Source organism: Hyperolius riggenbachi, chromosome 1 (assembly GCF_040937935.1).
Source record: "Hyperolius riggenbachi isolate aHypRig1 chromosome 1, aHypRig1.pri, whole genome shotgun sequence".
NCBI lineage: Eukaryota > Metazoa > Chordata > Amphibia > Anura > Hyperoliidae > Hyperolius > Hyperolius riggenbachi.
Window position 1 is genome coordinate 522,976,540 of NC_090646.1, and position 25,748 is coordinate 523,002,287.

General features: G+C 44.9%; 1 protein-coding gene across 3 annotated transcripts in view; it reads left to right on the top strand.

The window, feature by feature from the left end:
• TRAFD1 (TRAF-type zinc finger domain containing 1) overlaps positions 1 to 25,748 on the top strand; it is a 63,163-nt gene that overhangs the window by 22,917 nt on the left and 14,498 nt on the right. For all 3 annotated transcript variants that reach the window (XM_068245823.1, XM_068245842.1, XM_068245832.1), the window contains 7 exons: positions 1,972 to 2,107; positions 2,236 to 2,289; positions 5,211 to 5,610; positions 6,885 to 7,169; positions 11,658 to 11,728; positions 23,309 to 23,494; positions 23,997 to 24,114. In XM_068245823.1, coding sequence (XP_068101924.1) covers positions 1,972 to 2,107; positions 2,236 to 2,289; positions 5,211 to 5,610; positions 6,885 to 7,169; positions 11,658 to 11,728; positions 23,309 to 23,494; positions 23,997 to 24,114 — 1,250 coding nt within the window. The remainder of the gene's footprint in view (positions 1 to 1,971; positions 2,108 to 2,235; positions 2,290 to 5,210; positions 5,611 to 6,884; positions 7,170 to 11,657; positions 11,729 to 23,308; positions 23,495 to 23,996; positions 24,115 to 25,748) is intronic.

The following is a 25,748-nucleotide window of genomic DNA, read 5'->3' on the forward strand; positions in this document are numbered from 1 at the left end:
AGCAGATTTAAAAACTCAAAACGCTCAGAAAAACTCCTCTGGTGTGCACCAGGCCTGAGGCACACCAAAAACCGCTAGCAGATCCGCAAAATGCTAGCAGATTTTGAAACGCTTTTTCTCTTTTCTGTAGCGTTTCAGCTAGCATTTTGCGGTTTTGTGAAGCGTTTTTGGTGTAGTAGATTTCAGATATTGTTACAGTAAAGCTGTTACTGAACAGCTTCTGTAACAAAAACGCCTGCAAAACCGCTCTGAACTGCCGTTTTTCAGAGCGGTTTGTGTTTTTCCTATACTTAACATTGAGGCAGAAACGCATCCGCAATCCAAAATCTGCAGCAGCCCGGAAGTATGCGTTTCTGCAAAACAGCTCTGGTGTGCACCAGCCCATTGAAATACATTACCCTAGCGGATCCGCACCCGCAAGCGGATCGCAAACCGCAGCAGAACCGCTCTGGTGTGCACTAGGCCTTTGTGACAAGAAAAGGAGGTAAAATTCATTAAGATGGTAGGTTGTATGACTGAGCAATAAACCGTTAAAGCTGCACTGGTCTGAATGGAAAAAAAGGCTCTGGTCCTTAAAGAGGAACTGTAACATGAAAACGTCCCCTGGGGGGTACTCACCTCGGGTGGGGGAAGCCTCAGGATCCTAATGAGGCTTCCCACGCTATCCTTTGTCCCTCGGGGGTCTCGCTGCAGCCCTCCGTACAGCGGTGACTTCATTATTTACCTTCCCGGCTCCTGCGCAGACGCTCTGTCGGCTCCGAAGTAGGCGGAAATACCCGATCGCCGTTGGGTCCGCGCTACTGCGCAAGAGCAAGTCTCCGGTGCCTGTGCAGTAGAGCGGACCCGACTGAGATCGGGTATTTCCGTCTACTTCGGAGCCGACAGCAGCCACAGCACCCCTGCTGGAGCCTGCAAAGGTAAATATTGAAGTCACAGTCGGGTCTGTCGCCGGCTTAAGTGGTTAAACCAGTGTGTGTATGTGTATGTGTGTGTGTATATGTATATATATACACACACACACACACACACACACACACACACACACACACACACACACACACACACACACACACACACACACACACACACACACACACACACACACACACACACACACACACACACACACACACACACACACACACACACACACACACACACACACACACACACACACACACACACACACACACACACACACACACACACACACACACACACACACACACACACACATATATATATATACACATACATACACTGATTTTAGTTTTTTTTGTACAGTCTTTGCTTTGACCTGCAGTAATACCATATATTCAGCCAACTAAAGATCAATTCCGATTGAAATTATGGCGGTCTATAACTAATACATACAGAATTACTTTCCCCTTCTTAATGGTGTAGATCTATGGACTATGGCCTGGTGCACACCAAAAACCGCTAGCAGATCCGCAAAATGCTAGCAGATTTTGAAACGCTTTTTCTTTTTCTGCAGCGTTTCAGCTAGCATTTTGCGGTTTTGTGAAGCGTTTTTGGTGTAGTAGATTTCATGTATTGTTACAGTAAAGCGGTTACTGAACAGCTACTGTAACAAAAACCGCATGGTAAACCGCTCTGAAGTGCCGTTTTTCAGAGCGGTTTGTGTTTTTCCTATACTTAACATTGAGGCAGAAACGCCTCCGCAATCCAAAATCTGCAGCAGCCCGGGAGTATGCGTTTCTGCAAAACTCCTCCCGCTGTGTGCACCAGCCCATTGAAATACATTACCCTAGCGGATCCGCACCCGCAAGCGGATCGCAAACCGCAGCCGAACCGCTCTGGTGTGCACTAGGCCTATGAAAGCTTTTCGTTACCGGCTTTCTCAGATGATAAACTAAGATGCCGCAATATTAACAATTCTCAGAAATTCACATGATTTGCTTCTTTCACATACTAAATATCCTGAATTATTAATCATTGTCTACTTTCTAGCAAACGGGACATCCCTATAGACAACTTCACCATTCATGAGATTCACTGTAGACGTAACATCAGCATGTGTAAGAAGTGCAAAGAACCCTTCCCTACCAGTGACATGGAGGAGCATATGGCCACTGAACACGCCCAGGTAAGGACTTGCAAGCTTGACACTCTTGTCGCACTGTATTTATTGGACGGAATACATTGAAAAGTCTGTTAGCCATACATTCAGCAACTCGGCAGCAAAGTGACTGTGATTTAATCTGTGTTTTGCAGGTGACGTGTAAATGTAAAATGACCATGGAGAAATGTTTGCTGGAGGAGCATGAGGTCAGTAGTCTTACATGGCTTTTAATCTGTTAACCTCTGAATGTACGATTAGAAAGATTTTGATCAACAAGTTGAATTAAAACGCATGGCCACGTTCATTCATAGTGAAACCACATTTTTACTTGTAAATAGCAGACTGCTAAATGACGAGCTCCAGAAATGGTTAAGGGCCCGTTTCCACTATCACGAATCCGCATGCGTTGCCCGCATGCAGATTCGCACAGCCAATACAAGTGGATGGGCCTGTTTCCACTTGTCAGTTTTGCTGTGCGTTTTTCTGTGCAGGATTTTTCTGCATGGCACAGCCCTCAGAATTCGCCTGCGTGTGGAATGCAGGCGAATCGCACGCAATGTAATTAATAGGGAAATCGCATGCGTTTCCCCATGCGTTTTTTGCCGCGAATTCGCATGCGATTTCGCATAGGTACCCATGTTAATTCACACAGGCAGTGACATCGTTAAAATTGCATCACCCTAACCTATGCGAAATCGCGGCAAAAACCGCATGCGGAATCGCACCCGCATGCGATTTGCCTGCGGTGATTCGCCGGCGATTCCGCAACGCTATAGTGGAAACAGGCCCTAAAGTGGATCTAAACTCAGAACCAGGGCCGGAGCTACCATAGGAAAAAATGGGCAATTGCCCCAGAGCCTGTAGGGGCCCCCAAGTTGTCCCTCCCCCATCTTAACTGTTGCTCCCCAGGGACTCTGCAGAGTCTGTTAAGTTGGGAGGTGATTGGGGGAGGGTCAGCAGCCAGCTCAAGGGCCCAGGAGGGAAGTTTGGATGCAACAAAAGGCCTCTGGTGCTTTTTGGTTGGGGGCCCCCAGGCTAATTTTGCCCTAGGGTCCAATTGTTACTTGAGCCGACCCTGCTCAGAACTTCCCCTCCACTAAAACATTAGGAACAGCATAACCTTTAGGAGAAAAAAAATGTATTCTTTACAGTTTACAAAAATCCTAAAAAAAACTGGATTCTCTTATGATGTAGCTGAACAAACGCACAGCTCAGAGCAGTGGCGTTGTTGTTTTTTTTTTTTTTTTTTTTATATATAAACTAAAAAGGTTCACTATTTTGCTAATGAACATTCACCTTTACTTTTTTCTTCATACAGATGGGTAAAATTATGACTGGCACACCTACAGCACATTTGCATAAAATCCAGTCTTTTCCACATGTGGTCAATGTCACAAAGGAGTCAGTCACCACTCTCTCTTCCCCACCCTGCACCTAGCTTTTCCATTGTTTGCGACCATAGTCTATGTACCAGCAAGCTGAGAGCATGGTCACTGTTGGTTATACACATACAATCAAATGCTTGCCACCACATACCTAGAGACATGATCTGGAAAGAACACCTTTGTGCAGAATAACTTTAGCTTAACCCTTTGCTTTATGTTAAAAAAAATCTTTCCATGATGGGGCCCAGAAGTGGAATTAAAGTAAACCTGAACGGAGAGGGATATATAGGCTGCCATATTTTATTTCCTTCTAACTAATACCAGTTGCCTGGCGGTGCTGCCAATCTCTGCCTGCAGCATTGTCTGAATCAGACACCTGAAACAAGCATGTGTCTAATCCAGTGAGACGTCAGAAACCTCTAATCTGCATGCTGGTTCAGGGTCTTTAGCTAAGGCCCAGTTCACATCTGCGTACTAAGTGGCAAAATTTTAACAACCCACACTTGGGATCATGTCAGACCACAGAGCAAATGGCTGGAGGATTTGTGAAATAACCGTTATAAAATTGCAGTCGAATGGATGCAACAGCTAAGTACTTGTGATAAATGCGAATTTATCAAGTATTTATAAAAAAAATTCACTTCAAGTGGGTTTTATACCATAATAATACAACCACCAATGTATTAACCTTTCATATGTATTTAATGTGATCAAGGGTTTGCAAGCTTATGCCACGTAAAACATTTTTTCAACATATATCCAGCCCAGGTTTGCTGGTTAACTTAGGCTTTCCACAGTTCATCATCATCATCATCATCATCATCATCATCATCATCATCATCATCCTAACATTTGTCTATCGCTTTTTCTCCTGTCAGACAAGGTGTGAGTGAGCCGCAGCCAATAGCGCACCTTAACACCTACTTAACTCAGTAGGTGGGTGCCCACTAATGATACAGTTTTGAATGACAATTTTACCATGTTTATGAAATACAAGGCACTACCTAAAGCAGGGGTCTCAAACTCAATTTACTGGGGGGCCGCAGTAGGCAAAGTCAGGATGAGGCTGGGCCGCATAAGGAATTTCACAATCGTGGCGCATCGCCGCCTCTGCCCGCCCCTCTCACTCTTCTTTCACAGAGAGGGGCGGAGAGAGGCGGCGATTGACGTCAGGAGGGGCAGAGCTGAAGCTGAAAGCTCTGCCCCTTCCAGGAAATGCCGACTGATTGCCCCCTGGGCGATTTGGGGGCTCTGCAGCCCTCGTTTAGCGGCGGGGATGAGCCGTATTACTTGGGAGCACTGAAGCGAACTATAAGGAAGCCTTTGCCGGCGAGGGCCACAAAATATTGGACAGAGGGCCGCAAATGGGCCGCGAGTTTGAGACCCCTGACCTAAAGTAAACTTCTAGCCAATAATTCAAAGTATTCACTTAGGTAAGATTGTACAATCAAGATCGTATCATTAGTGGACACCTTTTTAGAGAGTCTTGCCCAAGGACCCCTTACTGAGGCAGTAATGGCTTCGGACAGGATTTAAACTCTGATCTCTAGTATCAGAGGTACTGCCCTGGACCAGTACAGTATCCAGCCACTACTTGGCTAGCTTGGCCTCTCCACACTTGCATTGCTTTGCCTCCGTGACTCAAGTCCCTGCTGGGGAAACGTTTAAGAACCTCTGACACAGTACATGCTAATAAACAAAAAAACACAATATGACAAACTTGATATGTTTGTTTTTTGCAGCATTCATCATGTCCCCTACGAATGATACAATGCCAGTTTTGTGAGCTGGAACTGGCCTTTAATAAGTTTGAGGAACATGAAGAGTATTGTGGAGCTCGAACAGAGAGTTGTGATAAGTGTGGATCCAGTGTCATGAAGAAGGACTTGAAGGACCATCCTCTTGTGTGTGGCAAAGTAAAAGAGCCAAAGAAACCAGCGAGAGCACCTAGTCTAATGGAGGCAGACTATGAGGGTGCATGGTTTGACAATTTTGCACATCGGAATAGTTTGCCAAATTATTTGATGTCTCAAATGCCCAAACATGTGCCTAGCAGATTTTATGGGAGTTCCATTTTAACACGACCCCTGAGGACTTCCTCAGAAGAAATGGAGAGAAACAGGAGGCGGGAGCTAGAAGTTGGTGAGATTCACAATTCTTACACATGTACATAATTGCTATACTCAATATAAATTGGTATTTCAGGCAGTAAAGCCCTGGACCTCCTGTTGACATTACCTGCTCCAACCTTTGTTCTAACCACGTTGTTGGGAAACTAGTAGAAACCTCTGTGCATGCTATTTATTATCTGCTGCAAATGGTGTGTCCCAAAGTTCACTGTATCGCAAAAGGGCACTGAAGTGACTTAGAGTATAGGAGAATATACGTTTGTACTTGCTGCAACGGATATGCAGACCTGAGACTTCAAAGTGAACCTGCTATGGTGCTCAGATTTTAAATAATCACTGCTACTTAACCACTTGGTACCGGCACTACAGTATTTTTACGTCCTCTGCCATCTGTTTTAGCTGAAGGATGTAAATATTAATCTGTAGTACCGATAAGCACAGTGTGTGTGCTAGCAAGTGCCTGTGCTCATCACCTAATGCAACATTTGTAGGACTAACCAGTGTAGAGCACAACATAGGGCATACTCAGAGTATTCTCTAATTGAGAACCATGGAATACCGGACACTGTGTAGCTGAGTAATATAGGGAATGTAACCGGGATAAAACAAAGGACTATTACAGTCAAAATTCCCAGCCCTCTTTTGAGACCACACCCCTTGCATAATAAAGCAACTAATTACACCCTCTATAAACCTTTTTATTATCCTCCTTTTTATCTTTAGAAATGTTATCATTGTAGTACTAGTTGGAAAAAAAAAAGTAGTTTTTTTTTTTAAAATACAATATAGTCACCATACATTGTAGCAGTAACACTATTCCAATTTTATGATAATTCGTATAAATAGGCAAATACTATTGAGGGATTTTATCTATAGCACCACTTTTTTTTATTTGAAAACAAGAATACGTGAAAACAGAGAAACAGATTATTATTTTTTTTCTTTTTAATATTTCTCTTTTTAAAATGCATAGTAAACAAAATAATTCCTGGGTGATTAGTGACCAAAAAAGCCTAGTTTATCCCGGGAAAAACTACAGTATATAGTCTAGTTGCAAAGTGGTTAAAATCCAACCCCAGCATATAACTTTTTTTACATTTTGGATAGAGCTGGCAAGGGGGGATATAACCACATTTTTAAATATTTACTTGTCCTTATTCCCACACTCAGGACAGGATTTTGTGGATTTTAACTAGTCTTTAATTCTTTTGCTGCAGTTACTGTTATGGTTTTAAAATGTACTAGACTTGGGATAATCCTTTTCACACTCCTGTGTCCTTATTTTAGAGCGCAGTAACTCAGATGAATATGAAAATTTGCAAGCTGATCTAGCACAGCTATCGGAAGATGATGGACCTGGAAGCTTTGGCAGCGTGAATTACCAACCTCGGACCAGTCAGAACAATACAAGGGCCAGACCCGAGCCCAGAATTCCCAACACCAGAAGGGACCCAAACTTCTGGAAAGATATGTACACCACAGACCCGAAAAAGAAAACCTTCCATCAAAAGAATGCTGTTGGGCACCTGAATGATGATCGTTCACCACAACAGAACTCGCCTGTTGCTTCTTGTAAGTATCTCATTTGACTTGCATGTGAAACCATTCCTTATAGGCAGAATCACATTGTACAATTAATTTCAAGTAAAAAAAAAAATTAAAAAAAAAATTGTAGATTTTAGGGCAACCAAGTGTACCTCAAGCATAATGTGGTGAGAAGGAGGAGCACCCTCTTGCAATCGAGTGGGGGTCAGGGGTGTAGCAATAGACCATGCAAGGGATGCAGCCGCAGGGGGGCAAGGGAAGCCACAGGGGGCCCCGTGGCGGTAGAAGTTTATTTTCCCTGTCCTGAGAGACTGACAACTAAGGGCACGGAGAGAGAAAAAAACTTTCTGCTTTCTGCACAGTTGTTCTAATGACTGCATCTGCTGAGCCACTGATAGCAAATCATACTAAGTTTTGTAGACCTTCCCTATTCAGTTTGCATCAGGCTCTTGTGTACAACGCCCGGCCCCTAACTTCTCTACCCCTCCCCAAGTGCTCTGTACTGTAGTGATGCGAGAAGTCTGCAGAGCCAGTTTTGCTCAATCAGAGATGGACAGAGTATGAGTAATAAGCTGAGGCTGGGGGCACAGTTGTCTGTCAGTTTTCTTTGTTTTCTGCACACCATGTGTGTCTGTATGTGTGAAAACATACATGTTTATCGCAGAAGCTAATGTAATTGAAAGAGAAAATGTGTGCAGTGCTCCACTGATGTCTGTTTATATCTTCACGGGGAAAACTCATTCAAGTGTACTCTAGCCAATTGATTCTGGGGAGTGGGTGCAGGGGGGCCCAGTGATTTCCAGTGATTACTAGTTACGCCCCTGGTGGAGGTAATACTTTGTGTATCAAGACCTGTAGCCCAATTACCTCCTGGGCTGTATACTCAGTAAAAGTTCCAAATGGTCACCACCACAGTTGCAAAAGTGAAACTTGTTATTTAGCAGTGCAAGGCATACAAAGCAGCTGTATAGGCAAGTGCCTGCTGTTTCTGGCAATTCACCCTTTTTCAAGCCCATATAACTAATGAATGACAGACAAAAGACTGAAAAGCCCCTCATTAACGCCTGCTTACGTGAACTACAGCAATGGATGAATGACAACTGGCTGAAACTAAATGAAGTCCTTCTGATTGGAGGGCAGAGCATGATAACAAAACAACTTAACTTGCAGTCTTCTCCACTGGGAATAGGAGGCACGGATCTACGCAGCTCTGATCATGTGCGTAGCCTGGGAGTTATAATTGATGGGGATTTAAACTTCAGAACTCAAATCTCTGCTGTGGTGAAATCATCCTATTTTCACCTGAAGAACATTGCAAAAATCAAGCACCTCATACCCCCAGAAGATCTGCCAACCTTAGTCCACGCCTTCATCACATCCCGACTGGACTACTGCAATGCTCTCTACACTGGCCTTCCAAAAAAGGTCTTGTACCGCCTACAGCTGATACAGGATACTGCTGCCAGACTGCTAACCAACCAACCCCGTCACTGCCACATAACGCCAGTCCTGCATTCCCTTCACTGGCTACCTATAGAATGGAGGGTCCTATTCAAGATCGGCCTACTGACATTCAAATCCCTGAATAATCTAGGCCCTGGATACATGAAAGATATGTTACAGCTGCGTAGCAATCCCCGCATTCTCAGATCCACAGGTTCTAATAATCTAGTCATACCCAGAGTCCACTTGGAAACTTTTGGTCCCAGAGCCTTCTGTCATGCTGCCCCTACGTTTTGGAACTCCTTACCTCAACAGATCAGGACAGCCCCATCCCTGGACGTGTTTAAATCCAGACTGAAAACCCACCTGTTCAGTCTGGCATTTGCAGAAATATAACTTTTGTTGTGTGAATACTTCATCCTACTAATTACTAAATCTGAGAGAGCCTAAGCTCTTTGAGTCCTATGGGAGAAAAGCGCTATAGAAATGTTATTGTATTGTATTGTACTTGCCGACCGCCCACAGCCGATTGGCGGCTGCAAGGGCTGGGCCCGAACGACCGCAATACGCCCATCGGCGGCGGGCGTGGTTATGCGGCGATCGCGTCATGCGTGCCGCGATCAGCGCCGGCGACAGGCTCCGCCCCCTTGCGCAGTAACCCACCGGCCGTTCGGAAGCGCCGGCGGTTTACTAGCTGCCCGATCGCCGCTATAGAAGCGTATAATACGCTTTGTAATGTATACAATGCGTATTCTACAGGCTGCCTCCTGCCCTGGTGGTCCCAGTGATCGAGGGACCACCAGGGCAGGCTGCAGCCACACAGGTAAGCACCCAAGCACACTGATCTGCCCCCCCCTTCCCTCTGATCGCCCACAGCACCCCTTAGACCCCCCCCCCCCTCCCACCCCCCAGACCCCTGTTTGCGCCCAGTTACCCCCCCTAATCACCCATCAATCACTCCCTGTCACTATCTGTCAACGCAATTTTTTTGCATAGGTCCTAAACTGCCCCCTGGGGGCTCCTGATTACCCCCCCCCCACACACACACACACACTCACACTCACACTCACTCACTCACTCTCTCTCTGATTTCCCCCACCCCCCCCTGTGTACTATATACATCTATCTTCCCCTGTATTCACCTGTCAATCACCACCTGTCACTGCCACCTATCAGATCAGACCCTAACCTGCCTCCTCATCTGATCACCCACCCACACCATCAGATCGCCTGCAGACCCACCATCAGATCGCCCGCAGACCCACCATCAGATCGCCCGCAGACCCACCCTCAGATCACCTCCAAAGTGCATTGTTTACATCTGTTCTGCCATCTAATCACCCACTGATCACCCATCAATCACCCCGTCACCACCTGTCACTACTACCCACCAGATCAGACCCCTAGGGCACCCAATCACCCGCCCACACCCTTAGAACGACCTCAGACCCCCCCCCCCCGTGTACTGTATACATCTATTTTCCCCTGTAATCGCCCGTCAATCACCCCGTCACCACCTGTCATTGCTACCCATCAGATCAGACCCTAATCTGCCCCTTGGGCACCCAGTCACCCGCCCACACCCTCAGAACGCCCTCAGACCCCAGCCCTGATCACCTCGCCAGTGCAGTGCTTGCATCTATTCCCCCCCCCCCCTCTAATGACACCTTGAGACACCCATCAATCACCTCCTGTCACCCCCTAGCACATCTACCCATCAGATCCGGCCCTAATTTGCCCCGTGTGGGCTCCTGATCACTCGGCCAAACCCTCAGATCCCCCTCAGACCCCCTTCCGATCACCTCCCCAGTGCATTGCTTGCATCTATTCCCCCCCCCTCTAATGACACCTTGAGACACCCATCAATCACCTCCTGTCACCCCCCCCCCCCCCCTAGCACTCCTATCCATCAGATCAGGCCCTCAACTGCCCCCTGCGGGCTTCTTATCACCCAGCCAAACCCTGACCCGCCCCACCGCAGTGACAGAATTTTGTTTTTTTTTTTGTTTTTTTTTATCACTGCTGGTCTCTACGACTTAATTGTGGCTGAGACCAACCGTTATGCCACACAATACGCAACCGCCAATCCAAGAAGCTACCATGCCCAGCCTTTTCGGTGGAAACCACTCCAAGTTTCCGAACGTAACATTTTTTTGGGGGCCTTCTCCTTAACATGGGTCTAGTCAAAAAGAATGTATTGCGGTCTTATTGATCTACGCACCCAATACATCACATGCCCATGTTCTCTGCTGCCATGTCCAGGTCACGATTTGAGAACATCCTGCACTTCAGTGCCAATACAACCTGTCATCTAAGAGGCCACCCTGCTTATGACCGGTTCCACAAAATTCGCCCCCTCATAGACCACCTGTCATCAAAATTTGCAGATGCTTACACCCCTGAACAGTCATTTTGAGGCATTTGGTTTCCAGACTACTCACGGTTTTGGGCCCCTAAAATGCCAGAGCAGCAAAGGAACCCCACAAGTGACCCCATTTAAAAAGACACCCCAAGGTATTCCGTTAGGTGTCTGACGAGTTTTCAGATATTCATTTTTTTATTTTTTTTTTAGTTGGCGTAAATTGATTGTTATTGTTTTGTTTTTTTCACAAAGTGTCAATTTCCGCTAACTTGCGAAAAAATCTTCTATGAACTCACCATTCTCCTAACAGAATACCTTGGGGTGTCTTCTTTCTAAAATGGGGTCACTTGTGGGGTTCCTATACTGCCCTGGCATTTTAGGGGCCCTAAACCGTGAGGAGTAGTCTAGAAACCAAATGCCTCAAAATGACCTGTGAATAGGACGTTGGGCACATAGGCTGCAAAAAAGTGTCCCATGTGGTATCGCCGTACTCAGAAGTAGTATAATGTGTTTTGGGGTGTTTTTTACACATACCCATGCTGGGTGGGAGAAATCTCTCTGTAAATGGACAATTGTTTGTTTTAAAAAAAAAAAAAAATTAAATTGTCATTTACAAAGATTTCTCCCACCCAGCATGGGTATAAGGAGAAGTAGTATAATGTGTTTTGTGGTGTATTTTTACATATACCCATGCTTTGTCTTTTTCCCAGTTGAGGAAACCCAGCTCCCCTGTGAGATCTGTGAAGAGCTGTTCCCTGCGGATGATCTGATTTTACATCAGGTATGCTTGTCAGATGTATGTCCCTATGACATCCAGCAAACTACATGTGGCTGTAGAGAACACATCAGCTTGCAATAGAAAAGGGGTATTTCAGTAACCCCTTGAGTCTTCTCATGGAATGTAAAAGTGTTTAAAGCCGACCCAAACCAAACATTTTTTTTTTATTTATTTTTTTTTTTTGTATACTCAAAATATTTAGTTGCACCACTCTGACACATACAAAGATAAATAAGCACTCCTTCAATCCTATGAGCATTTCAGTGCATGCTTTTCACCCTTTTCTTTTCATAACTATGGTTATACACATGGCAGCCATTAGCAATTCCTCCTTTGCCGGACACCACCTACTCCACCAGTTTGCCGGATTCTGTCCTGGCAATATAAAAGAAAGGGAGGGGTTCCGCCAATAAATGTAAAATATTTTATATTTGTCATGCAGCTGAAAAAAAGGCTGCTATTTATTATTAGAATTTAGAAAATAGATTTTATTTCTGAAATCTTGTATTTTTTTATTTGGGTCCACTTTTAAAGAGAAAAGATTCTATTCATGAAATTGTATCCCTCCCATATTGCTCCCCCCCTTTCTCAAGCAGCGAAACATGAATAAACCTCAGGCCATAGCTCCTCTCTGGTTAAACTTCTAGCCAATCCGACTTCCCACCTAGGAAGTTGGATCCACATTGTAAACAGTCTCTGAAATGGGAAGCTGTAGTTTTTTAATGTTTGGATCAGTTGAGGATCTCGACCAGCAACAAAATCTTGATCTGTATACAGACCAACATTATTTATTTAGCAAACCTGAGCTGAACATAAACTTCGGCGATAATGAATTTTGTGTATGGTAGTAATGGTATAAATAGAACTTTCCGATATTCCTATTCCTTTTTATAATTAAACAGCTGAATTTTTAGTATCAGCCATGTCAGTATGACAATCTGCTTCATTCAGTAATTGCCGTTTGAACTTTAGCATTGCCCTGTTATCTGCTTTATCTCAGGCAATTACAGTGTTTTGGCTTCTGTGTACTTCTCAGGAGAGTGGAGGCCATGTTTGGCTTTTCAACTGCCTCAATTGCATAGAAAAAGCACTGGTATATGAATCTTTGCATTGAAGAAAAATAATGCATCACAGACAAGTTATTAGGACTAGTGCACTATGTGATGCACCTATGTTCATTATGTCGCATGTCAGTTTGGGTACACTTTACATCCCCGAATGTGCCAAGCTGATCATTGGCTGTATGATTACTGAAATTTTTTTTTTTGCTTGTTTTAGTCGTCTAAGCTGTACTTGTAATGCGCATGCAACCAATGGTGATGAGCGCATCATAACTGGCAAATGGAGTTAGCAGAATTTGAGCATTTCTTCAGCATTAGTGATTGACCACTTCACCCCACAGACTATTTTACCCTTACCACCAAGAGACCTTTTTACCACTCCTATTCATTTGGCTATAACTTCATCTGACCTAAATGATTTGTATCGCTTTTTTTTTTTTCTCTACAAATTAGGCTTTTTGATGGTGTTACTTTTTTTTTTTTTTATGAACTTATTCTATGCATTTTATAGGGAAAAACGAGGAAGAAAATTAAAAGCTAAAATACATAATTTTTCCAATTCCATCCCCTATAGTTTTAAACTAATCAATGCAACTATAGTTAAAACCCACACATTTGATTTGCCTATTTATCCCAGCTATCACATTTCATATGTTCCTAGTAATGTATGGCAACCATATATTATTTGGAAAAGGTCTATTTTTTTGTGCTTTGCAACTATTTTTTTCCTTTACAAGTGTTTCTGTTTAGTTACTACAATCATTATATAGTAATTATATAATAACTGTAGTGTTTTTTTTTTTTTTTTTTTTTGTTCTTTATAGATTTTTATTTTTGGCCACAAGGTGGCAACAGGAAGTGTTTGATCCTGTTTTTAAGGGCTGGTTCAGACGGACGTTTGGAGGCGTTGCGTTTGCTGGCGTCGCGTTCAGCAGCGTTTGTGTGCGTTTGGATGCGGTCGCGTTTTTTCTTCCCCTAGGGGGACATTAGCCGTCGCGGTTAACCTCCCCTGGAAGCTACATGTAGCTTCCAGGGGCTCCTTGAACGCCAGGGAAAATCGGGACCCAAACGCCGCGTTTGTGTAAACGCGCTTGAAAGCTTGGTACAAACGCTCCCATTCACTTGAATGGGAGCGTTTAACACCAAGCCCTGAACGCTGGCTGTAAACGCTCTGCAAACGTCCGTCTGAACCAGCCCTTAATTACTTTTCACTTTGAGAATGAACATGGCTCCTGTTTATAGTCGTGTTCATTCATTCCCGGGCACTTTGATTGGTTCGGAACACATGTTCTTCTTCACCATTCCCCAACATGTAAATCCTGCTGTAAATGAGCGGCAGGAGCATGCATGTACCTGCTGCTGATTGACATGGTGCTCTGACTGTGGCTCCTGAAACAGATGTTGGATTATCTGTTGACCCTGGCACAATAAAGAATGTGCTATAACCTGCAAAGTTGGCATGCTGATAAATGTTTCCTGCATGCTCCAGTGACATCGCCTGTATCACATTATCGAGCACCCACAAACTCTTCGCTGGTGTGCCTTCTCTGCCACTTGACTGGACTTTGTCAATAACTGTTGCACACTTAAACAGCTGACAACTCTACATTCCCCTTTTTCGGGTGGTACCTACCTTCCCCAGTTGTTAGCTGGGTCATTGGCTGTACTGCTAATGCATTCTTATTTTTTTTATTGCTAGTATGACATGCTTTAAAGCAGGGGTAGGGAATGTGGCTCTTTTGATGGCTACATCTGACTCAGTTAGGGGTTGATTCACTAAGCTGCACTGCTCAAGAAGCGCAGCTTAGTCTGGCAGCGCAAGTACAATTTTCAAAGTTGGCACACTACTGCTGTAGCATGCACTACTGACTTACTTGCGCTCCACCCAAAAACTAACAGCTGCTCCAATTGTCCCACTCTGGACCCCATCAGGTCCAGTGACTTTGTAGGATGAGATCCCCGCACTTTGGCCAAATAGGCTGTCTGTCACTTGACAGGTAGCCTGTTGGGCCATAGTGTGGGGATCTCGTCCTACAAAGTGAATCAACCCCCAAGCCAGCTAGCTAATTGTACAAGCTGTTAGTCTGTATTTCTCGTGTTTGGCTCTCAGAGAAATCGCTGATGTTGATGAAACCCAAGAGAAGCTAAAGACATGTCTGACACTTCCGGTGCCCGGCAGATCAACTGTATACACATCACCATGGCAACAGGGATGTGAGCCCTCTGCTGCGTATGCGCACTGTGTCAGTTTGAAACATATGGTATGGCTCTCACAGAATTAAATTTAAAAATATGTGACGTTTATGGCTCTCAGCCAAAAAGGTTCCTGACCCCTGCTTAAGAGTGAAGCTTTCTCGCTTCACTCAACAAAAGCCTAAGTGTCTGGGTCCATGCATAAACCATATGGGAGGTACGTATAGGAGTAGCAGTCTGTCCTGTTCACCAGCTATACCTGCTGTCAGTGTCTCTGCAGTTATAAACTAAATATTGTGCTTAAAGTGACACTGAAGCAAATGAATTTTTGCTCTTTTTATCTTGTAATTCGCTTCAGTGCTCTCAGCACAAGTAAACCGCCACGTCCCCGCCGCTAAACTAGGGCTGTAGAGCCCCCAAATCCCTCTGCAAACATCCACGACCAACTTGGTCGTGGATTTTGCTACTCTGAGAGGCAGAGCTATAAGCTGTAGCTCTGCCTCTCCTGCCGTCAATCGCCGCCTCTCCCCGCCCCTCTCTGTGAAGGAAGCGTGAGCGGGGCGGGGCGAGGCGGCATACAGCAGTAGAGGCAGAGCTGAAGCTGAAAGCTCTGCCTCTTTGCGAAAATGCCGGCTGAATTGCCCTCCCCCCCCCCCCCCCCCCCCGGGGATTTGGGGGCTCTGCAGCCCTCGTTTAGCGGAGGGGACGCGGCTGTTGTGTTGAGAGCACTGAAGCGATTTATAAGGTAAAAAGGACAAAATTCGCTTCAGTGTCTCTGTAAGGGAAACACGTGACACATATAGAGGTAATGAAAGTGGGGGAAGTTGAGGTCCCATTGCCTAGGCTCCCTCAGTATGTAGAAATACAGCTGGAATTTAAAGCGGATCTATTAGCTATCATATTTTTTATTAGTCTCCTGGCCATCTTGTGCCCTCCAGGTTAAAGAACCCCCAATCCCCCCCCCCGCATCCCCGTCCTCCCCGCACTGATTGTGTGCACAGCGGGGAGGATAGCAGGCACAGACTCGCCTAACAATGGATCCAAGCGCTGCCGTTCCCATCTATTCTCTGCACTACCGCCAGCGGCAGTGCAGAGAGTATAGAAGGGAACTGCAACCATTTATTCCTGGAGTCAGTGTGCACCGCCTTTATCCTTCCCCGAAATTCAGCACGGGGAAGATGGAGAATGCGGCAGAGGGGGGAAGCGGACATGCCTCTGGAGGAGGGGGGCCCGAGGACAGTGACAGGAGACAGCCTCTGGCCCCCCTCCCTGCGCACTAACGCGGCAGCAAGATCAAGAAACCAGGGGGAGACCAGGCGGCCAATCGCAGCGCAGAGAGGTGAGTGACAGAGGCTTCAGCCAGTCAGGCTGATACAGTATACCATGTCACTTCTCTTTTGCGTCTGTGTTAGTCTGCGTACCATGTTAGAACCTGGGGGCATGGGGAGAGAAGGAGCACATTAAGATTGATATTATAGTTTGGATTTGCCTGGTTAGCATCCTCTTGACTATTAAGTCCTTGCCCCCCTTCTCTTTGTACCTGCATTTAAGTGGTATATTTAGTAGATCCACTAAAGTGACAATACGCATGCTCTTAGAGGAGCTCCAGTGAAAATAATGTAGTAAAAAAGTGCTTCACTTTTTTTACCATAATTATGTATAAATGATTTAGTCAGTGTTTGCTCATTGTAAAATCTTTCCTCTCCCCGATTTACAGTCTGACATTTTATTACATGGTGACATTTTTACTGTGGGCAGGTTATATAGCTGCTCCTAGCTGTTTTGGCTGTTAGAGACAGCTGTAAACAGCTATTTCCTGTCTGTGAACCTTGTTACATTGTAACAAACTGCCAAAAGTACCTCGGTCCCAGAGCTTCTTGTGGGAGGAGTTTCAGCACAAAATCAGTCATACAGCGCCCCCTGATGGTCTGTTTGTGAAAAGCATTATATGTCTCATGTAAAAGGGGGTATCAGCTACTGATTGGGATAAAGTTCAATTATCTTTAAAGGGGCACTATGCCGAAAAATTGTAAAATTTAAAATATGTGCAAACTAGACAGGCCGCTGACGGCACGCGGAAGGTTATCAGCATCCTTCACTCCTTGGGGCCCTGTCGAGGGCCTTCTATCTTCCTTGCTTTGGATGCGGAGAAGGCCTTCGACAGGGTCCACTGGGGATTCCTAGAACAAACACTAATTAAATTTGGCTTACAAGGCCCGATCCTCAAAGCAATCATGGCCCTATACCAGACACCCTCAGCCCAAGTTAATGTATCAGGCTTTCTTTCCCGTCAATTTAACATCTCTAATGGAACTAGACAGGGATGCCCTCCATCCCCCCTCATTTTTGTAATGATCATGGAATCCCTAGCAGAACATATAAGATCGAATCCTAATATTCGAGGTATACCCTTAGCCGCCTCAGAACAAAAAAATAAGCCTATTTGCGGACGATGTCCTTCTTACAATGACACACCCGGAGACGTCCTTGCCACAAATTTGTCGCACACTAAAAAACTTCTCAGAAGCGTCCCTATACAAGGTAAATGAAAGCAAGTCATTAAAGGGAACCAGAGAGGAACGGGGGGGGGTGAAAAAAGAAAAAGATTTTATACATACCTGGGGCTTCTTCCAGCCCCATAAGCCTGAATCGCTCCCACGCCGCCGCCCTCAGCTTCCTGGATCCCCCGGTACCGGACCCGTCACTTCCGACGGACGCGGCCAATTGTCCGCATCACAGGGGCTCCCTCCATACATGTACGCATGCGGCTGCGCAGTTAACAGCCACATGCGTATCTGTATGGGGAGAGCACCCTGTGATGCGGAGAATTGGCCGCGTCCGCCGGCCGACTTGCCGACTCGCGGCAATGACGGGACCCGGTGGCGGCTGATCCAGGCAGCGGAGGAGTGCGGCGTGGGAGCGATCCGTGCGTATGGGGCTGGAGGAAGCTCCAGGTATGTATATTGCATCCTCTCTGGTTCCCTTTAATGATGGGCATCAACATTTCATCTGACAGGAAATCCAAAATCTCCAAGATATCTCCCTTTCCATGGGCCAAACATTCCATACCCTACTTGGGCATCCATATCCCTCCCAACTCATCAGACCTATATGCATGCAACTTTCCCCCACTACTAGAAAACATCAAAAAAGAGCTTAACCAATTAGCCTCGTTCGAATTCTCAATCTCAGGGAAGATAGCAGCATACAAAATGGTAACCTTTCCAAAAATCCTATACTACTTCAGAACCTTACCCATCCCCTTGTATTACAAATTCTTTAGTAAGCTGCGCAAGTTAGTATTAGAGCTGGTTCAGACGGGCGTTTTTGTGGCGTTTAACGCAGCGTTTCAGACGCAGCGTTTTTTGGGATCTACTGCCATCCCATGCAAGTGAATGGGAGCGTTTAGAGCTGGCTTTTGCAGGCTTTCATGAAAGCCTGGCAGTAGATCCCAGCGTTGCGTCTAGTCTCAAAAGCAACATGCTGCTTTCAGAGGCAGTAAACGCGAGGAAACAATAGCAGAGACCAGAACTGCTAGCCTTGAACGCTTTTCAAAAGCCTTCAAAAGCTAGCTTTTAAACGCTGGCGTTTGAACGCAATGCCAAGCAAAAGCTCAGCAGACGCCCGTGTGAACCAGCCCTTACACTATCTCTGGAAGGACAAAAAACACAGAATTGCCTACTCAACCTTAACAACCTCCCCAATCAAAGGAGGTTTCGGCCTACTCGATCCCCCACCAATATTACTTAGCATCCCTTCTAGACATGTCCATATACTGGCTACCTAATTCCCCTGTCAAACCCTGGACTATCTTAGAACAAGCCCAATCAACAACCCCTCTCCACGACCTCCTATACCTCACATGGGCCTCACAAACCCCTCAGAAATTCACCCACCCGTCCATTCAGGCAACTATTACAGCATGGAAAAGTTTAATTAAAATCCCCACATCCTCCAAAACCACTAAAGCAAACGATATCCCAGTATCATTACTAAAATCGCTTATTCCCCAGATCAATCTGAAGAACTGGATTGAGGCTGGCATTCACCTAGTAAACGACTTACTACATCAATCTGCTCTAGTTACCTTCGACTTTCTTAAATGGAAATATAAACTAAAAAACCAAGACCTCTACACCTACCTCCAAATCTCCCATCTCCACAAAACAAATCCCATAAAACCAATTAACCTTCCTACGGAAATATGGGAAACACTTTTCCCTCCGACACTCACTAAGGCCTGGAACCCACTGAAAACCGCAAACGCGAAACGCTACCGCTAGAGTTTTGTCTGAACGGTTTGCAAGCGGATTCATGCACGTTTGCAGTCGCGTTTTGCAACATTGTATTTTTTTGCTCAGCGGTTGCGTAGCGTTTTGCGTTTTTATCCTGATTGGTCCTGTGAATAATTTTTCATTTTGTTACAGTGTGCTGAACCGCAAAACGCTAGCAAAACCGCTCAGTTTAGGTTTTGCTGAGCGTTTCCGCTAGCGTTTCAATACTTTACATTGAAGCGCTAACGCTCCCAAAATGCTGCACGTCCTGCGTTTGCGTTTCTGGGAAACGCAAACGCTCCTGTGGAAGTTGCCCCATCCATTAACATTGGCCCAGCGTTTTGGCAAAGTGCTAGCGTATCGCAACGCTGCCAAAACGCTGCCAAAAGCGCTCCTGTGGGTTCCAGCCCTACGCGCTCAGCAGGTAACATATCATTCTGGTACAAATTTATCAATAGCAATTCTGTAGACCCTATGTCTAACTCTGCAACTATATGGGAAAAATCTCTTAAAATCCCTTTAAACACCAACGTAATACAAAAAGTGTTACTAGAGCAAAAAAAAACACACAGGATGTATCACTCACGTTGAAACGACAAAAAAAAAATCATCTACAACTGGTACCTCACTCCCAAAACAATGGCCAGATTTTTACCCTCTTCATCCTCACTATGCTGGAGATCTTGCCACCAAGAGGGCTCCCTCCTCCATATCCTATGGACCTGCCCCAAAATCCAGCCATTCTGGGCTCTAATATTCCAAATTATCTCGTACACAGTACAGACCCAGGTAAACATAAACCCTCTTTTAGGGCTATTCCTAATCGGCTTAGACAACTTCCAGACGCATTACAGAGCCAGGATCACCCATGTAATCAGTGCAGCTCGTCAACTCCTTCTAACCGCTTCGAAGATTGATCAAATCCCATCCCTCACTCAATTAAAAAATTTTGTGGACTTCAACCTTCATATGGAATTCTTATTCCTAAGACGCCATTTCCCGGGAAGAACCCCAGACCACTTTAAAATAGACTGGGAAAAATTTCTGACCCCAACCGGCAACCCATAGAAACCATACACAGCCCTTTGAGCCACATAAACATAAACTAAACCAAACTAAGCTAAAGTAAGTCAACACCCACGCAAACAGATCCTAAAGACACCAATCAACTCCTCCTCCCCCCACCCTTTCTTCTGGCTTGGCAGGCCGATCTGGAAACAGCACGCCCATGTCTATGACAGAGACACGGTCTGGTGCTCAAGCATAGCCTGCATAAGGGCTAGTCAGTAAGACAACTTTTACCCTCTACCTCCTGTTCCAACCTACACCACAGGTAAAGTCACCTGGTCATTTAGATGTTGCATTCTCCACCATTCAAAACCCTTAGATGTTCTAGATGTTCTAACTGTTCAAATACCGTTATGATCAGACACTTTAGTTCTGGAAACTTAATGTAAATCTATAGCCTGAATGTTAAAGTTATAGAACATTGTTATATGTATTAGTTATATTCTGCTCTTAGTAAAGGTTTTGCTATCACCTTTGTTTATGGAAAGCATAGTAATCTACTTATAATCATCTTTGTTACACTTGTAATGACAAATTTTTTTCAATAAAAAAATCATTGAAAGTAAAATACGTGCAAACATAGAAGTACATTTTTTTTTCCACAGTAAAATAAGCCAAAAATTACTTTTCTCCTATATTGCTGTCATTTACAGTAGGTAGTAGAAATCTGACAAAAGTGACATCTCTAGTTCATCTCTTCATAGGGGATTCTCAGCATGGCCTTTATTCTTAAAGATATTCCCTAAAAAGGATTTAATCAATGATGCTAGCCGGCCTCCCTGCTCGCTACAGTTTTTTTGGCAGTTGGACGGAGCAACTGCCGTTCACTAAATGCTTTTGAAAATTAAATCCCTGAGAATCCCCCATGAAGAGATGGACTAGTCCAAAACCTGTCACTTCTTCTGTCTAGATTTCTACTACCTACTGTAAGTGACAGCAACGTAGGAGAAAAGTAATTTATGGCTCAATTTACTCTGTAAAAAAAAAAGTACTTATTTGTATATGTTTGCACGTATTTTAAATTTTACAATTTTTTGCCATAGTGGCCCTTTAATCTAGGAATTGCTATACAGGATATCTCCTAGATAAGGGGACACTAGTATGTGTGACTTGTGTGTATGTAATTGCTAAACTCTTAAATGAGGAATAGAAGCAAATCCTATGCACAAGTTCTTTGGGTCTTCCATGATGCATTTTGATTACTGCTCACATGTTTGGGTGAGAACAGATGGCGGTGTTCTGAGGATTAATACAAGATCATAATACTCAACCACTACTCAAAATATGTTTTTACTAGTGGTCCAGAGAAAGATAGAGCAGTACTGCCTCTGTCCAAGCTGTTATAAAGCATCCTAATTACCCTGATTACTTGGGAAAAGCTGTTTTAATCAACTCAACAGGTGAAAAACAGCATCTCTCTGCAGTTGGTTTGTAGACAGTCACGGCTAAGACAAAGGAGCTCAGTGAGGACCTGCGGCTACGCATTGTGGCTGCTCATAAGTCAGGATGGTGCTACAAGGCCATTTCTAAATGTGTTTAAGTTCCAGTGGCTACATTGCAACGTATTATTAAAAAATATAAGTTGTGGTCGGAAGCCAAAAGTGACAGCTGTGCTGGCCAGGAGGATAGTGAGAGAGGTGAAAAAGAATCCAAGGATCACCACCAATGCCATCCTTGTGAATCTGGGCTCTGCTGGTGGTAATATCTCAAGGCAGACAATCCAACGGACACTGCTGGATTGCACGGATGCAGACCAAGGAGGATGCCACTTCTCCAGATAAGGCACACAAAAGCTTGCTTGCTTTGCCTTTGCAAATGCTCATCTGGACAAAAAAGCCTTTAACCCAAGGAACACTATCCCCACTTTCAAACATGGTGGTAGGAACCCAATGCTTTGTGGGTGTTTTTCAGCCAATGGACGAGGAAACCTAATCACAGTAAACGACACCATGAAAAAAGAGCAATCTGCAGAGAAACTTTGCCTTGGGCACCAGTGGACATTTCAGCATGACAATGACCCAAAACACACAGCAAAAGTGAAGAAATGGTTAGCAGACAACATTCATGTTTTGGAGTGGCCCGGCCAGAGTCCTGACTTAAAGGGAAGGTCCAAGCAAAATAAAAAAATGAGATTCACTTACCTGGGGCTTCTACCAGCCCCATGCAGCCATCCTGTGCTCTCGTAGTCACTCACTGCTGCTCCAGTCCCCTGCTGGCAGCTTGCTGACCTCGGAGGTCGGCGGGCCGCATTGCGTACATTTTTACGCATTCCCGCTAGTGCAGGAACATTAACAAATACATTTTTACGCTTTAGTGGTGTGATGCGTAAAAATTTACGTATTGAACCACTAACGCATAAAAATGTATGTGTTAATGTTCCTGCACTAGCGGGAATGCGTAAAAATGTAAGCAATGCGGCCCGCCGACCTCCGAGGACGGCAAGCTGCCAGCGGGGGACTGGAGCAGCAGTGAGTGACTACGAGGGCACAGGATGACTGCATGGGGCTGGTAGAAGCCCCAGGTTAGTGGAACTAATTTTTTTTTTATTTTGCTTGGACCTTCCCTTTAAGGATCTATGGAGGGAGCTAAAGATCAGGATGATGGCAAGAAGACCCTCCAACTTGAAAGATTTGGAGCTCATTGCTAAAGATAAATGGGGAAAAATACAGTACCTGTGGAGACATGCAAAAGCTGGTCTGCAATCATAGGAAGTGTTTGCTGTAATAGCCACTAAAGGTGTTTCTATTGACTATTAAGGTTATGAATAATTTTGGACTGGACACTTTTTGCTCAAATGTAAGTCAACATTTGCCAGGGCAGCACTGTACTTGCTATGCATGTTTTGAGTAAACTGTGTGTGTTTGGCAAACTAGGTTTAACATCTATAGCCAGTGAGGTTTTGTGTTTGTGGAAAATGTGTTAATTTTCCATACAGTTAATGTATTCCCTGTCTGAAGATTTTCTTTTCTCAAAATGTTTGCTTCCAGTCGGGATGTAGACTACCAGCAGAGACTCACAATAGAGGATCATCTGCAAGTCCACCAAGTCCAGTCCTGGATTTTACAGATGATTCCAGATCGGCCTCCCCACCTGTCCATGGCTCACAACGTGTCCTCCTGCCTTGTGAATTCTGTGGTGTACAGCTGGAGATAGAGGTCCTCTTCCATCACCAGGTATTTTTTGCATGGGGTGCTAAGATTGAAGTTGAGATTTTTGGGTTAGACGAAAATTCCACCTGCAGTGATTTACAACTGTCCTCATTGGTAAGGGATTGCAGCTTCCCCTTACATCACACCTGAACCACAACACCCTTGGTTTTGTGGATATCTGAATTGATGCTTCCCATGTGACAGGAGGTCGGTCCAACTGCTTGTCTCACTGGACCTATAACTTCCTACTCACTGCATATCTTGACTCGCTGTCTAGGTACTGAGGTGGTGTAGCTACAGTGGCCTGAGTAGTAAGGCCTATCTCACTAGTACATGGGCTGTATCGCTGCAAGCATCCACATGATTTAATTGTGCATGGTTCCAAGATCCTGATAAGAGATGGGGCCTAAGAATGCTATACATTCTATTCTTTTCACACATAATTAAACTTGGTGACTATAGCAACATGCAGGGTATCATTCATGTCCTGTAGTCCTTTGGAAGTTGACTTGCGTCTTGTCTTCAGGCTCAGTGTGAAGGATTTCCAAACGCTCTCCCTGCATCACTGCTGGATTCTGACCCTGAACCAAGAGGTGAAATGGACTTTCCAGCAGCTGCTCAGCCTCGCCAAAGTCACAGAACAGGTGAGATCGCCGACCAAAATGTTTTCCAAATATAAGGGTTTAAAAAAGGAAGGCTGAGAAAATAGAACTTCTAAAGGATGTGGTGAGCAACTCTGTTGTAGAAGACTGTAAGACAGCTGAGATTAAATTCTTGCTCTGCTTGTGTCTTTCACAAACCAGGGATACACGTTGTGGCTTTTTCCACTTAGAATATAGAACCTCTTACCATAGGAAAGAGTTTAAGCAACAAAATTGAGATAGATAAAGCATCTGGCCTAGAAATTAAGTGGGTCAGATCCACATGACTGATTTTTTTTTTTTTTTTTTTTTTTTTTTTCCCCCTCTAAAGCAGGCATGTCCAAAGTCTGCCCTGGGGGCCAAATGTGGCCTGTTAAACACTTTCTGGTGGCCCCCGAAGCTCTCTACAGTTATTCATGCGGCCCACAGGGCACAGGCCATAACTGCGGTGCTGCATGCAGGGGCCAGCAGCAGTAACAGGCACTGATTAGCAGCTGCCACTGTGCTAACTTGGTATCTGGGTTATTTCCTGTGGGAATGTTTTGGCAAAATGTCACAGGCATAGTGTACCTAATGGCAGTCAGCAAAAATCTTTTTCAATTTCATTAGTTCGGCCCCTTAGCACTCCCAAAAAACTGCGTTTTGGACCTTGGCTTAAAAAGTTTAGCATCCCCTGCTCTAAAGGGACTCTGGCTTTAAACCAAAGGGGTTAACCAGCAATTCACAGTGCACTGCCCATGTGATCTGAAGTCCTGCAGAACATAAACTTCTTATGAACGATACTCTGCAGGCTAATCGGGTAACCGTGCCACCAGACAACTGAGCTGAGAGAGAGATGAAGGCTGCCATATTTATTTCCCTTTAAACAATGCAGATTGCTTGGCTGTCCTGCTGATCATCTGCCTCTAATACTTTTTAGCTACAGACCCTGAACAAGCATCCAGATCAGATGTTTGACCTAAGTCTGACTGCATTCGCTGCATGCTTGTTTCAGGTATGTGTTTCAGACACCACTGATACTTGAAAGATTTGCAGTATGCCAGGCAGTTGGTATTAAGAAAATAAATATGGCAGCCTCCATATCCCTCTGTGCCCAGAGCATTAAAGCACAAGTGACCAGAAACATTGATTGTTGGCTTACTATGTTGATCATATTCCATCAATGCTGTTATGATTACCTACTCTGCTCCATGGTAACCATAAGTAGTAAGCATTGCTTGATTGTAGGGCATCAACATCACACACTCAACCACTTCGGAGTAATCACAGGGTTAACGCACACAAGAGACTGACTGAGTTATGAAGCTGGAGAAAGACGAGATGCACTGGAGAGCATGCGAGGCCCATTGGGTTTCCTGCATATCTGGTAGGAAAGGTTTCCAGCATCTGCCTGCAGTCATTTTACACAGTTAGGCTGTCCTGAATTTATTAACAGTACATTCTTGCTGTGGGTGCAGGGCTGGATTTCCATAAGGCACTGTAGACTTGTGCCTGATGGTGGAAAGGCGGTTTACTCCCTTCCCCTAATGCCTCCCTCCCTCCTTCCCTATGCAGAGTATAAATTGAAGGTTGCTCACCCTGCTCTCGGCGTTCCACTGACGAGATCTGCCTTTGGTAAGGGGCACCTCTAGCTACTT